This window comes from Mustelus asterias, chromosome 21, assembly GCF_964213995.1.
Source record: "Mustelus asterias chromosome 21, sMusAst1.hap1.1, whole genome shotgun sequence".
Lineage (NCBI taxonomy): Eukaryota > Metazoa > Chordata > Chondrichthyes > Carcharhiniformes > Triakidae > Mustelus > Mustelus asterias.
In genome coordinates, this window is record NC_135821.1 from 46,666,715 (window position 1) to 46,682,567 (window position 15,853).

The 15,853-nt window shown below is 43.6% G+C and overlaps 1 protein-coding gene across 1 annotated transcript in view; it reads left to right on the forward strand.

Annotated features, from left to right (window-relative positions):
• Positions 1–15,853, forward strand: part of csmd2 (CUB and Sushi multiple domains 2) — a 1,866,499-nt gene that overhangs the window by 1,675,758 nt on the left and 174,888 nt on the right. The window contains exons 45-46 of the mRNA XM_078237109.1: positions 5,019–5,099; positions 10,920–11,033. Of these exons, the coding sequence (XP_078093235.1) occupies positions 5,019–5,099; positions 10,920–11,033 (195 nt within the window). The remainder of the gene's footprint in view (positions 1–5,018; positions 5,100–10,919; positions 11,034–15,853) is intronic.

Genomic DNA, 15,853 nt, shown 5'->3' on the forward strand with positions numbered 1-15,853 from the left:
TACTAGTTAATGGTAGGGCATTGGGGAGAGTTATAGAACAAAGAGATCTAGGGGTACATGTTTATACCTCCATGAAAGTGGAGTCACAGGTGGACAAAGTGGTGAAAAAGGCATTCAGAATGCTTGGTTTCATTGGTCAGAACATTGAATACAGGATTTGGGACGTCTTGTTGAAGTTGCACAAGGTCACACTTGGAATACTGTGTAGAGTTCTGGTCATCCTATAATAGAAAGGATATTATTAAACTGGAAAGAGTGCAGGAAAGATTTACTAGGATGCTACCGGGACTTGATGATTTGAGTTATAAGGAGAGGCTGGATAGACTGGGACTTTTTTCTCTGGAGTGTAGAAGGCTGAGTGGTGATCTTATAGAGGTCTATAAAATAATGAGGGACATAGACAAGGTAGATAGTCAATATCTTTTCCCAAAGGTAGGGGAGTCTAAAACTAGAGAGCATCGGTTTAAGGTGAGAGGGGAGAGATACAGAAGGGTCCAGAGGGGCAATTGTTTGACACAGAGGGTGGTGAGTGTCTGGAACAAGCTGCCAGAGGTAATAGTAGAGGCAGGTACAATTTTGACTTTTAAAAAGTGACAATTACATGAGTAGGATGGGTATAGAGGGATATGGGCCAAACGCAGGCAATTGGGACTAGCTTAGGGGTTTTAAAAAAGGGCGGCTTGGACAAGTTGGACAGAAGGGCCTGTTTCCATGCTGTAAACCTCTATCAGTTGCAATTTTATCTGCCAGTTTTAGAGTAAAATATACATTTCAGTCACTATTTTTGTGTAAACTATAACAGCGAGCTCCTATCAATCGTCACTTTCTGGGTCTGAGGACAGCAAGGCTGAGCTTCAGCATCAAATCTTTTTCTCACTAAAGCTATCCTATAATGTCCCTGGGCTCTGCTAAAATATAATTGTGTTGGATATGTCAAATACGTTAAAAGAGTAGCTTTGCCTGAGCAGCATATCATTTGAAGTATGAATGCTAATTTAATTCAGCATTTCCACTGGGAGGAAAGCTAGAATCTTAAAAGCCGCTTTGAACATTGAGAGCAGTAATGTGACTGTAATACACTCCGTATCGTGCTCCCGTAATGAATTCATTTTTTACTCCCTATGCCACGGCTCAAGCTCACCTATGCAACATGGAAATTAGCCACTTAATGACAAGTATACAACTCATTATAGGTGGTTGACAAGAGCTCAGTAATGACGGGAAAGGCGCTATTCTTCTCCCCGTTAAGAAGTTGGGTCACAGCTCACCTCCAGTAATGAGCTTCGTTTTTCCTCATCTTCTGACACCCACCTATAACTGGGTTGTTTAGGCCTAATCATTATACAATGCTGACAGTGTTTCTTCTCTGAGCTGTCAGTTTAATTACCATAACAAGTGAATTTTTGCTCAATCTGAAATGATAATTTGAAGTAGAGGAATATAGAATTGAAGTCATCCGACGGTTGTAAGAGAATTCACAAAGCTGATGGACAAACGCATGCATTTAGTTGTGCTTTTTTGTCATTGCTACAAAAGGCAAAGATACTGCGTTGGAGATAACTGCGTGTTGCACTGGGTCTGAATGCCATTCTTCCTTCTTTTCAATTTAATTTGAATTGCACCTGACTGACAGGACACAATCCATCCCCACCCCCACTGATGATTTTAACATTACTAAGGTCCTGCCAGCGTCAATTCAATTTCTAGTTGGTGTGAATCATCAGCTCAAAACTGCTGATAATTAGCCACTAACTGGCAATAAGCAGGCAGTGCCCAGGCAGACCATTCGGATGGCTGATGTGGAAAATATGAATATCACACTGGTGCAGCAAAGGGTGCTTTCCAAGACTCCCTCGAGGTGTATTGTTGGGAATTGTGTAAGGAAGGTAAAATGACAATTTTAACTAGTTCAGTGCATGACCAAAGGCTGCTTGATGCTGGTTTTGAATGCCGTGACTAAAGGATCATTGCCGGATACAGACATTCTTTGTTCCAAGACTTCAAACTAAATAAGCATTTCAGATGGAATATTGGAACGTACCAGAGTGTTCATACATATCCCTCACAACAAGCTATTGCAGCTACGTTACAGAAGAGAAAAATGCGTACATTTGAGATTCAGAAAGCACTGTTGCTTCATGACAAGTAATTTAAATGAGCGATTGTCTTTGGCTTTCTCCCAGTGCCTTTACTGATATAATTGGCTGGCTTCCTGAGAATTAAATTGATCAAAGCAAGCTGGAATTGTGTATTGGTGAAATCAAATTCAGACACGTTCACGAGATCCCAGATCATCCACAATGATTTGCAAGTGCAAAAATTACATTATGCTGTCCCAAACTCAGTGACCAAGGATGTTAACATGATATCAACATTAGACCATTTTAAAAGCAGTTGTCCAAATGATGACACTCCACCAAGCACCATAAATTGGTGTTGACATGGAAGTCAGGAAAACTGGCTGCACTTGTGACAGGGCGAGGGGAGGCAGGAGGCAACCTTTCCTTTGCAACTTTTCCAATTGATTTGCCAACTTTCCAGCTCCTAAATGTTAGAATGTCACCAGTGACAGCATTGGCTCTGTTGTAATGTGACCAATGATAACAAGTTGTAAGGGTCAGCTGACCTAGTAAACCATGTAACCAATGACAGAATGATGTGATGATCAGATGACCAACTGACTCAGTATGAATAAGAACCTGTTGAGAATTGTTTCGAATGGCCCAGGGTGAGGCCTCAAGTTTGGAGTAATGAAGTTTCTTTATTAAACCTTGTCTTTGATTTTTAAGTTGGAGTAAGTTTTGTTATATTTTTATTGTCTACTAGAAGAGTTCCTTCCAGATGAACACTAAAACTAATTGCCTATGTGTTTTACTTTTCTCCAAAGTCCGTATTCACCATTATAATGATCTTATCCTCATTGTAAATTCTACCCTGGCCTTTATCCCTTGCAGCAGTATCACTTAAAACCATTTGTCCATCTCTGACCTTAGAACTGCACATTTCAAATCATCATCCGTGTTATTATTCCTAACATGGAGCTCATTTGGAAACTGAGATTCATGAGGATGAGGGGTGACCTAATAGAGGTGTATAAAATTATGAAAGGCATAGATAGGGTAAACGGTGGGAAGCTTTTTCCCAGGTCGGTGGTGACGTTCACGAGGGGTGATAGATTCAAGGTGACGGGGAGGAGGTTTAACACAGATATCAGAAGGACATATTTTACACAGAGGGTGGTGGGGGCCTGGAATGCGCTTCCGGGCAAGGTGGTGGAGGCGGACACACTGGGAACGTTTAAGACTTATCTAGATAGCCACATGAACAGAGTGGGAATGGAGGGATACAAAAGAATGGTCTAGTTCTGGACCAGGGAGTGGCGCGGGCTTGGAGGGCCGAATGGCCTGTTCCTGTGCTGTATTGTTCTTTGTTCTTTGAATGGGTGGGATAGGGAATTGGCTGCCCCATGTTTGAAGATGACATAGGCGGCGACACCATCCCTCTACCTACATTGAACCTTAAGGTTAAAATCTCAGTGACACTCAAAGAAAAATCAGTGGCCCTCATTTGCTTGAAACTATTTGAAGGTTAAATTTGATTTCACCAGTAACATATAATCTGCAAGAGTGAATCAGTAGGCCATTTTATATCCCATTTGGTTTTTCATTTTCCGTTGAAAAAGGTTTGGGATTCTCTCCCCAAACCTCTCTTCCTCTCTCCCTGCCATTAAACTGTATATTGCTCTGAGCAAGCTTTTAGCCACTTGCCTCATGTCTTCTCCTCTCGCTTGGTGTCCGTTGTTGGTTCTGCTTCTTTAAAGCACCCTTGAAACTTTACCATGTTCAAGGTACCATATAAATGACTGTTTTTTGTTATTTCCCCTTTCCTTCCCCTTAAATGAAAGAGGTCCTGTTGCTGAGATACACTGGAGAAAGAGGATCACATTGCCCCACTAGATTGCTCATTTGTACCTAGTTGGGTGCTGTTCTAAAGTGCTCATACTGCACCCATTTATTGTTCAGACTTTACCAGAGATCATGCTGCCTGGCCATTTCTCTACAGGATCCCTTGCTCCTCTGCCAACAGATGTGTCTTTTTAAATGGTTGTTGATGCTGCTACAGTTCAAGTCACTATCCCAGACTCCCCTGCACCTCATTTTCACTTGTAGGTGAAATAGCTTGTCAGAGGCCAGTGTCCCTTCACAAGATTCCCTTTATTTACAAACTCTATTCCACTCCAAGAGTGCTTCAGATACACAATCAGAATCCAGAGTGCCAGAAGATCTTACCTTCCAATTTTTATATAAAATTGAGGCTCCCTGATTAAGCCAGTAATTATGAACTTAAGCAAATGCGAGGTCACTTGACACCAGGTTATAGTGAAGTCACCTGACGAAGGAGCAGTGCTCCGAAAGCTTGTGATTTCAAATAAACCTGTTGGACAATAACCTGGTGTTGTGTGACCTCTCACCTTGTTCACCCCAGTCCAACACCGGCATCTCCACATCATGACTGCAATCAGGGAGCTCATACTCCAAGAGACCAACCTCATGTGCCTTGTTGAAGTCATTACAGTAGGAAATAAATTGATTTGACATTTTAGTAGAGACTGGTGAAGAACCACATCCCAAGAAAGTTTCTCTTTCACTGCAGCAGCTGAAGATCCAGTGGACAACGATAAAGGTAAATTGAGTAAAAGGAGGTATTATGGGGGAGGAGAAGCAGAACGTGTTGAAGTGGAATCTTTCAGACTTATGTTTTTCTTCACATTTACTGGACCTCTTATTAGGGTGAAACTGGTCATTCGGAGCTCAAAGTTTCTGGCAAGGTCCCTCCTCCAAGCTCTTAAGTAATTACAAAACTAAGTAATTACAAACTACCTTAAAATACCTCAAAAACCCATCCACTTCCTCAGGATGACCTTTTCATGCCTTCAGAACAGCCTATAATTTAGGGGTGGGTGAGATGTAGTAATTGTAACTTTAATGTTAAATTGTGTCATTCTTATTGTTTCGCAGCCTATCAGCTGAGGAAATGTCGTCCCCCTGTCTCTGTACCAAACGCTGAAATATTCACGGAAGATGAAGAGTTTGAAATCGGTAATTGTGCTCAGTATTTTTGGTGCCATTAATCACACCACTGATTTGAAGAGAATCCCGTTTCACTAACACATTCAGTTTGTCACTCAAAGTGAAAAATTTTGGCTCAACTCTCGAACTTTGAGGTCATCTGGAAGCTTCAGGCCATCCAGTGAGGACTGAAGCATTTAATGATCTCTTCGCTTTGGTGCCTGTTTGGAGATCCTGGCCCTAAATATCCAGAGACATTTGACCCCAGTATAAATGCCTGGGTATGGAGGCCATGCAACAAAGCAGAAAATGCCTGCCCTGAGGAGAAATGTTGAGCATTCCTTGGAAACATGGTCAATGCCCCCAGCCCTTCATAAGGGTGCAAATAAGGGCATTAAAAAATTAAATAAAATTTGGGAGGTTTAGATCATGTTGTTACTGTTATGATGATAGCTGATTGTTTGTGTGGGTGGACTCGAATATTAGATTATACGCAGTGGTTGAATCAGGAACTGTTTGAAGGCCAGGTAGCACATGTTAGGGATCTAGGCAGCATGGCAGATTACATGCTGGTGTTCTTGCAGTTCAACCTGTGACTTTGAGTGTTGTTCTTTCAGCCTGAGATGTGGCATTAACAATGAGGGTGCATGCGGAGATGTTTAGGAGTGTGTCATGGCATTTTTTGGAGCAGTCTGCAGTCAGGATGTAATGGAAAGCATGGCTTGCAAGAGTTCAAAGTGTGTGCTGACAGTCATGGTTTGTCTTGGATGGGGCGACCGGATAACAGAAAACACAGTGACAGGCCTTACTGTCCTTCAATGGCAGACGCTTCGGTGGGCAAGACACGAGAGAAAAGACAGATTATGAGCGTACAGTGAAAACTTTGATGAACTATTATGCTGTGACTCCAAATGCCCCATTCCAAAGGCATCTGTCAAGTGAGATAAAGAGGGAGAAACAGTTGCCCAATTTGTGATACCTGGAATATTGTGTGCAGTTTAGATCCCTTTGTCTGAGAAAAGATTTTCTTGCTATAGAGGGAGTGTAGCGAAGGTTTACCAGACTGATTCCTGGGATGGCAGGACTGATGTATGAGGAGTGATTAAGCCGTTTAGGATTATATCATAGAATCCTACAGTGCAGAAGGAGGCCATTCGGCCCATTGACTCAACACCGACCACAATCCCACCCAGACTCTATCCCCATATTTCTATGCATTAACCCGAGCTAGTCCCCCTGACACTAAGAGTCAAGTTAGCATGGCCAATCAACCTAACCCGCACATCTTTGGACTGTGGGAGTAAACCGGAGCATCCGGAGGAAACCCGCGCAGACCCGGAGAGAATGTGCAAACTCCACACTGACAGTGACCTGAGCTGGGAATCGAACCCAGGTCCCTGGCGCTGTGAGGCAGCAGTGCTAACCACTGTGCCGCCGTGCCGCCCAATGTGGAGAATGTGGGCATTCACTGGAGTTCAGAAAAATGAAGGGAATCTCACATAAACCTATAAAATTCTAATCGGATTAGACAGGGTAGATGCAGGAAGGATGTTCCCAATAGTGGGGGTGTCCAGAACCAAGGGTTAAGGTATAAGAGCTGGGGAACATTAGTGCTGATCAGGAGATTCCAGATCATGATGCATAGAGGACGCTGTAATTTTTTATGCAGACCACAGAAAGGGAGTTAGACAGTCTGATATGATGCCTGGTGCTAAGCACTGCTGAGAGGGGACTAAGATGGACGCACCATTTTGCCTCCAAGCCGTACACTGTCATTGCCAAGAAGGGAAACAGTGCGACTATGCAGTCACCAGGAGGAGGTCTGTATGGCAGAAACTCTTCATGTGCCAAAGACTAACAAGGTGACAAAGAGGCAGCAGTAGATGGACCAGATGTAGAGGCTGAGGTGAAGCGACAGCCAGCAATCCAGAAATCCAAGCCAGCACTGCTGAATGAAAGCAGGCAGCTTGTTATCCAGAAGGAATACATGCTCAACCAATTTATTGGAGTTCTTTGCAGGTGTCACATGTGCTGTGGATAAAGAGACACCGATGGGAGCACTGATGGATTTCCGGAAGGCATTTGATAAGTTGCCACAGCAAAGGTTATTGCGGAAAAATAAAAGCTGATGGTAACACATTGGCATTGATAGGAGATTGGCAGGAAACAGAGGGTAGCCATAAATGGATCATCTTCTGCTTGGCGAGATGTAATGGTGGGTTTGCCACCAGGATCACTTCTGGGCTCTCAGATGTTTTAGATTTGTATGAATGATTTGAATGAAGGAACAGAAGATATCGTTGCTAAATTTGCTGATGATACGAAGATCGGTAGGAAACTAAGTTATCAAGAGGACACAAGGAGGCTACAAGGAGACATGGCTATATTAAGTGACTGGGAAAAGTTCTGGTATGTGGAGCACAATGTGGGCAAATGTGAAATTGTCCATTTTGGCAAGAAGAATAAAAAAGAAGCTTATTATTTAAGTGGTGAGAAATTGCAGAGCTCTGAGGTTCAGAGGGATCTGCGTGTCTGAGAACATGAATCACAAAAGGTTCGTATGCAGGTACAGCAAGTAATTAGGAAAGCTAATAGAATGTTACTGTTTGTTGCGTGGGAAATTAAGTACAAAAGTAGGAGATTATGCTTCATTTATATAGGACTCTGGTGAGACTATACTGGGAATACCGTGTGCAGTATTGGTCTCCTTATTTAAGGAAGGATGTAAATGTATTATAAGCTGTTCAGAGAAGGTTTACTAGACTAATACCAGGAATGTGCAGAAACAAAAAGAGAAAATTCTGGATAAATTCAGTAGGCCTGGCAGCATTTGTGGAGAGAAACAGAGTTAGCGTTTCAGATCAAAATAGTCCTTCTACAGGTTGTCTAATGAGCAAAGATTGAACAGGCCAGGCTTATATCAGCTGGAGTTCAGAAGACTGAGAGGTGATTTGATTGAAACATATAAGATCCTGAGGGGTAATGTGGAGAGGATGTTTCCTCTTGCGAGACAATCTAGAACGAGGCATCACTGTTTAAAAATAAGGAGGCATCCATTTAAGACAGAGATGAGCATTCTTTCCTCAGAGAGCAGTGAGTCTTTGAAATTCTCCTCCCAAAAAGGCAATAGAAGCAAAGTGGTTGAATGTTTCCAAGGCAGAGGTAGATAGATTCTTGATAAACAAGGGGGGGGGGGGGGGGTGTCAAAGGTTATCAGGGGTCGGCAGGAGGTTACAGAGATCAGCCATGACTGACGGAGCAGGCTCGAAGGGCCGAGTGCCCTAGTCTTGCTCCTAGTTCATGTGTTCGTATGAAATACATTGGTTCCAGATGGGATCATGACACTTCCTAATCCTGACGCGATGACCAGAGTTCCTGAGGCTTCAGACAGACCCCGGCCCAAGAGGACACCACTGAAGCAGTGTGAAGATTTTGTGTGATTGTCGACAGAACAGAAATTGGAAATAGAAGTTCCAGAAAGTGAGACACTGAGCAAAAAACACCCTGAAATGATATTGCACTGTGATGCTCTGAAACTCCCCGACATTTGCAATTGAAGAAATTAATTTACTCGAGTGAGTTTGGAAAATTATGATTTGTTAAATTTGCTTACAAATTGGAGTATGTTTAGTGTGGGGTGGAGTCTAAGCTATATATACCAGGCAGATAAACCATGGGCATGTTTTGGTCAAATAAGGGAGGATTATCATGGTGATATCTGATTGTGTGTATGGATCAGTGTGTCAGATATTGTGCAGTACTTGGATAAGATACATTGACATACAGACTACTATATATGGAGTTACCTGACTTGAGGCTGGAAGGTCAGATATCACATGGGAGTTAGCCAGCATGGCAGATTAAATGCTGTTGTTCTTGCAGTTGAATCTGGGACTTTGAATGTTATTCTTTTAGCCTGAGATATGACAGTAACCTTAAACCCAAAGGTGAGATCGATGGTTGCTGCCTGACAGGCCAATATGGCTTGTTTCTGACTGCTAGCAAGGAAACCCCCGGCCTGGGAGGTCACACTCATTACTTTTTGAGTTTTTTGATTCAATTGTCTATGCCTATTTGTCTCCCACAGATGTGGTCAGAAGTTGTAAAACGTACAGGTCGAGTATCCTTAATCCAAATCCCTCGAGGCCAATTAAGTTTCAATATTCAGATATTTTTGGTTTCCAGATGTGCTGTATGTACATATAGGCCTACTTTGATTAAAATAGCCTTCGCCGAGGCTAGCTATAGTCTACACATAAGGGGCAGCATGGTGGCACAGTGGTCGGCGCAGCCACCTCAGCGCCAGGGAGCTGGTTTCAATTCTGGCCTTGGGTGACTGCAAAATCCACGCAGACACGTTCTCTCCGTATCTGCGTGGGTTTCCTCCGGGTGCTCCAGTTTCCTTCCCTACTCCAAGGATCTGCAGCTCAGGTGGACTGCCTGTGCTAAATTGCCCCTTAGTGCCCAAAGATGTGTAGGTTAGATGGATTAGCCATGGGAAGTGTGTGGGGTTACTGGGGCAGGGCAGGGGAGAAGGTCTGGGTAAAATGCTCTGTCGAGAGAGTTGCGCAGACTCAAAGAGCCAAATGGCCTCCTTCTGCCCTGAAGGAATTCTATTCTAAATACTAGGTTGTTTCTCCATTTGTCAACTCTCACACACCCTACTTCATACCTGTTAACATTCATTACAGCTGTCTTATCATATTACATTGCTTTATTAACATAATTGAAAATTGTTCAGTTTTTGGGTGTATGGATAAAGGATGTTCAACTTACTTTGTTTCATCCCAGGTTCTGATTTTCCTCTGCTCAGGGTGCCTGAATTATGTAAAGAGCATAGTTTATGGTTGTGAGGTGATTTGGTCCTGGTCTTCATCAGAACTGCTACAGATCCGACTGCTTTTGTCCAGACCCTGTTCAGCACAACCCCACACCCCTCCTGCCATTTCCACTGTCAGGTGACCACATCCCCTTCCCAGCATCCATCGTACAGCCCCCATTGTCCACCATCGCTCTTCCCACCACCCTCCTCCTCCACTCTCTCCTGATCAATCCCACCCATCCTCCATTATCTGGGTCCTAGCTTCCATGTCTGTTTTCCCCCAGCCTGCCTTCTCATTTTGCTGTTTTCCCCACCCCGCTCACATCCAGCCTCCCTTGTCCTGTTGCCCTGGCCTCCACTTCTCCATTTGCTGGTTCCACCATTGCACCCTCTCCTTTCTGTTTGACCCCAGACATTCTCTCTCCCACCTTCTTCCGTCGGGAAAAAGGTACAAAAGTCTGAGGACACGTACCAACCGACTCAAGAACAGCTTCTTCCCTGCTGCCATCAGACTTTTGGATGGACCTACCTCACATTAAGTTGATCTTTCTCTATACTCCAGCTATGACTGTAACACTACATTCTGCACCATCTCCTTTCCTTCTCTATGAACGGTATGCTTTGTATAGCGCGCAAGAAACAATACTTTTCACTGTATGTTAATACATGTGACAATAATAAATCAAAATCACCCTTCCTGGTTCTCTACCAGTCTCGGCCCCCATCAGCCCCCAGCCCCATCTGTCCCATTCCCGCCCTCTCCATGACCTCTCTTTGATGGCATGACTGAGATTAAATCATCTTTCCGAGTCCATGGTCAGCGCTGCGTGGATCGTGCTTTACTCAAATCCCCAACATCGCCTGGGTGGGAGGCTGAAGTCACCGGGCCAGAAGCCAAGGCATTTAGGATCCATTGGAATGAATTTGGGTTGGCAGAGAGGAAAAGGAACAAGGATTTCTGAGATATTCTCCACTCTGTCTGCTTGGTTTGTGTGCACTGCACTAATTCTGCTCTTTCCTGCACCAAGGTGACATTATCAAGTATCAATGCATTCCTGGATTTACACTGATCGGAAATGAAATATTAACGTGCCGTCTGGGAACACATCTCCAGTTTGAGGGGCCGCCTCCATCCTGTGAAGGTACGTAAGAGAAGATATCAAAAAACAGTCACTCCTGAGTCAGGAACTAATTGTAGGGGCAGTTAAATTCTACTTCCAGTGTGTGACTCAAAGTCATGCTTTTGCCCTGATTGTGTGGGGTTTTTTGTTTATTTTACTTTTAATTTATCATTTCTGATGCTGTTTTGCCTGTATTAGCAGCCACAGCTGAGTAACCACTGGCTCACACCTGAGGCTCTTTCGCAGCATTCCTGCAGTTTTACATGCGCACTCTCCATGGTTGTTCAATCCATTGATTTACATTTGTTTCATTAATTTATAACGAGAAACAAACTTGAATCAAATAGTACAAAATCTTGTACAGGTCAAAATAGACCATGTAACAGGACTGACAGCACCATTAGCAACAGTGTAAGCAATGCATCCAGGCCAAAGCTTAATGGGAATGACGGTCCCATTGCTAATTAGGAGCAGAAGCAGATATGTGTAGGAATAGCAGTACTGATTTACATTGAGGGACATATCCATGACTGTATAAAGCAAGGCTAGTGACAACACTGCAATCTGGATACAGAACTGTACATAACAGGATTGACGGTGTGAGGAGTGTATCTGGACCAGTGTATAACAGGGACTGTGTGAGGAGTGTATCTAGATCCGTGTATAACGGACTGTGTGAGGATTGTATCTGGATCAGTCTATAACAGGGACTGTGTGAGGAGTGTATCTGGATCCATGTATAACAGGGACTGTGTGAGGAGTGTATCTGGATCAGTGTATAACAGGACTGTGTGAGGAGTGTATCTGGATCAGTGTATAACAGGGATTGTGTGAGGAGTGTATCTGGATCAGTGTATAACAGGGACTGTGTGAGGAGTGTATCTGGATCAGTGTATAACAGGACTGTGAGGAGTGTATCTGGATCAGTGTATAACAGGGACTGTGTGAGGAGTGTATCTGGACCAGTGTATAACGGACTGTGTGAGGAGTGTATCTGGATTAGTGTATAACAGTGTGACTGATGCATGGGATTTTTTATAAACTTGGTGTCTTCACTGACCATTTCCCAGTTTCTGAATGCACCAGTTGGTTGCACACTGAGTTTGACCACGCGTGGATATGATGGCAGAATATTTGTGAGTGAAGTCTCAGAAGAAAAGAGATTTGAAAGTGAGTTTCAGACAGGCTGCTGGACATCATACGGTGCTGTATTCATCTGCAAAGTTCCACAATGATCTTCAGTTATTTAAACTGCAAAACCACTTTGAGTTTGCTGCCTTTACACACGTAAGGTCTCTGCAGCTTCTGAAAACATCATGATGAAACACGGCTACTCCCTTATTTTCAAGTCACCTGTACATTTATAGGAATGAACAAAAGAAGCACGATTGTCCTTGCCCTTTGTCAGGGCAGGAGCCAAGGAACCGCAGTGTTTGCATTGGAGAGAAAACCATTATTCAATGCACAACATCACCACCTATTGATGGGAAAGTAGAAACGCATGAAGAGAAAAAAAATTTGGTGCTGAACAAATGTGAAAAAGCCTCAAAGGAGGAAGGCTCTTTCCATGCAGAATGGAGAATTCTCTCCATGTAGACTGGAAAAAGAGGGCAACAAACACCATGTTGGGATTGGAAAATCCGCACCCACGTTAGAGTACAAGGAGCTTAAATTTCACCGGTTGTCCTTTTCAAAACCCAGTTAAGCTTCAGGGCTGAAGCTTAACCTCGAGTCCAAAGATGTGCGGGTTAGAGTCATAGAAGTTTACAGCAAGGAAACAGGCCCTTCGGCCCAACTTGTCTATGCCGTCCTTATTTTTTTTTTAAACCCCAAAGCTAATCCCAATTGCCCGCATTTGGCCCATAATCCTCTATACCCATCGTACCCATGTAACTATCTAAATGCTTTTTAAAAGATAAAATTATACCCGCCTCTACTACTACCTCTGGCAGCTTGTTCCAGACACTCACCACCCTCTGTGTGAAAAAATTGCCCCTCTGCATACTTTTGTATCTCTCCCCTCTCACCTTAAAGCTATGCCCTCTAGTTTTAGACTCCCCTACCTTTGGGAAAAGATATTTACTATCTACCTTGTCTATGCCCCTCATTATTTTATAGACCTCTATAAGGTCACCCCTCAGCCTCCTACGCTCCAGAGGAAAACATCCCAGTCTATTCAGCCTCTCCTTATAACTCAGTCCATCAAGCCCCGGTAGCATCCTAGTAAATCTTTTCTGCATTCTTTCTAGTTTAATAATATCCTTTCTATAATAGGGTGACCAGAATTACACACAGTATTTCAAGTGTGGCCTTACCAATGTCTTGTACAACTTCAACAAGACGTCCCAACTCCTGTATTCAATGTTCTGACCGAAGAATGCCGAATGCCTTCTTCACCACTCTGTCCACCTGTGACTCCACTTTCAAGGAGCTATGAACATGTAGCCCTGGATCTCTTTGTTCTGTAACTCTCCCCAAAGCCCTACCATTAACTGACTAAGTCCTGCCCTGGTTCAATCTACCAAAATGCATTACCTCGCATTTGTCAAAATAAACTCCATCTGCCATTCGTCAGCCCACTGGCCCAATTGATCAAGATCCCGCTGCAATTGGAGATAACCTTCCTCACTGTCCACCATGCCACCAAGCTTGGTGTCATCTGCAAACTTAATAACCATGCCCCCTATATTCTCATCCAAATCATTAATATAAATGACAAATAACCATGGGCCCAGCACTGATCCCTGAGGCACACCGCTGGTCTCAGGCCTCCAGTTTGAAAAACAACTCTCTCCAACCACCCTCTGGCTTCTGTCAAGAAGCCAATTTTGTATCCATTTAGATACCTCACCCTGGATCCCATGAGATTTAACTTTATGCAACAATCTACCATGCGGTACCTTGTCAAAGGCCTTGCTGAAGTCCATGTAGACAACATCAGCTGCACTGCCCTCATCTACCTTCTTGGTTACCCCTTCAAAAAATTCAATTAAATTTGTGAGACATGATTTTCCACTCACAAAGCCATGCTGACTGTCCCTAATCAATCCTTGCATCTCTAAATGCCTGTAGATCCTGTCTCTCAAAATACCTTCCAACAATTTACCCACCATAGATGTGAGGCTCACTGGCCTGTAGTTCCCAGGCTTTTCCCTGCAGCCCTTTTTGAACAAAGGCACAACATTTGCCACTGTCCAGTCTTCAGGCACCTCACCCATGACCATCAATGATTCAAATATCTCGGCTAGGGGACCCGCAATTTCCTCCCTAGCCTCCCACGTCCTGGGATATACCTCATCAGGTCCCGCAGATTTATCTACCTTGATGCGCTTTAAGAATTCCAGCACCTCCTTCTCTGTAATATGTACACTCCTCAAGACATCAATATTTAATTCCCCAAGTTCCCTAACATCCATGCTTTTTCCAGCAGTAAATACTGATGAGAAATATTCATTTAGAATCTCACCCATCTCTTGTGGATCCGCACATAGATTACCTTGTTGATCCTTAAGAGACCCTACTCTCTCCCTTGTTACTCTTTTGCCCTTTATATATTTGTAGAAACTCTTTGGATTCTCCTTTGCCTTATCTGCCAAAACAATTTCGTGTCCCCTTTTTGCCCTCCTGATTTCTCTTTTAACTCTACTCCTACAACCCCTATACTCTTCAAGAGATTCACTTGATCCCAACAGCCTATGCACGTCATGTGCCTCTTTCTTCTTCTTGAACAGGGCCTCAATATCCCGAGTCATCCAGGGTTCCCGACTTCTGCCAGCCTTGCCCTTCACTCTAAGAGGAATGTGTTTACCCTGAACCCTGGTTAACACACTTTTGAAAGCGTGCCACTTACCAGAAGTCCCATTTCCTTCCCACAGACTCCCCCAATTAACTTTTGAAAGTTCCTGCCTGATACCATCAAAATTGGCCTTGCCCCAATTTAGAATATTAACTTTTGGGACAGACCTATCATTCTCCATAGCTATCTTAAAACTAATAGAATTATAGTCACTGGTCCCAAAGTGATCCCTCACTAACACTTCTGTCACCTGCCCTTCCTTATTTCCCAAGAGGAGGTCAAGTTTTGTCCTCTCTCTAGTCGGGCCATCCACATACTGAATGAGAAGTTCCTCCTGAATACACTCAACAAATTTCTCTCCATCCAACCTTCTAATACTATGGCTGTCCCAGTCAATGTTGGGAAAATTAAATTCACCGACGATTACCACCCTATTTTTCTTGGAGCTATCTGTAATCTCCTTACATATTTTCTCCTCAATTTCCCACTATTTGGGGGCCTATAGGACAACCCTATCAAAGTGATTTCCCCCTTCTCATTTCTCAGTTCTACCCATATAGACTCAGTGGCCGAACCCTCGGATATATCCCCTCTCAGTACGGCCGTGATGCTTTCCCTAATCAAAAGTGCAACTCCCCCTCCTCTCTTACCTCCTGTTCTAGCTTTCCTACAGCATCTGTACCCTTAGGTGGATTGGGCCATGCTAAATTACCCCTTAGTGACAGGGGGGCTAGCAGGGTAAATGAACGTTACAGGAATAGGGCCTGGGTGGGATTGTGGGCGGTACAGACTTGATGGGCCAAATGGCCTCCTTCTGTACTGTCGAGATTCTATGACTACTTCTAATGTTGTATTTTAAGAAAATAGGAGCGATAGCAGCAACACAGTGCTTCAACTCCTGAAACAAGTCCACCCCTCTCCATAGGAGGTGGAAAATTAATCGAACTGTCCCCGATTATTTTCTCAAAGGCACAAGTCTGCAGTCCAAGAAGTTCCTTTACCCAACGTTAAATAACTAGTAGTGTTACAAGACAGAATGAAATTG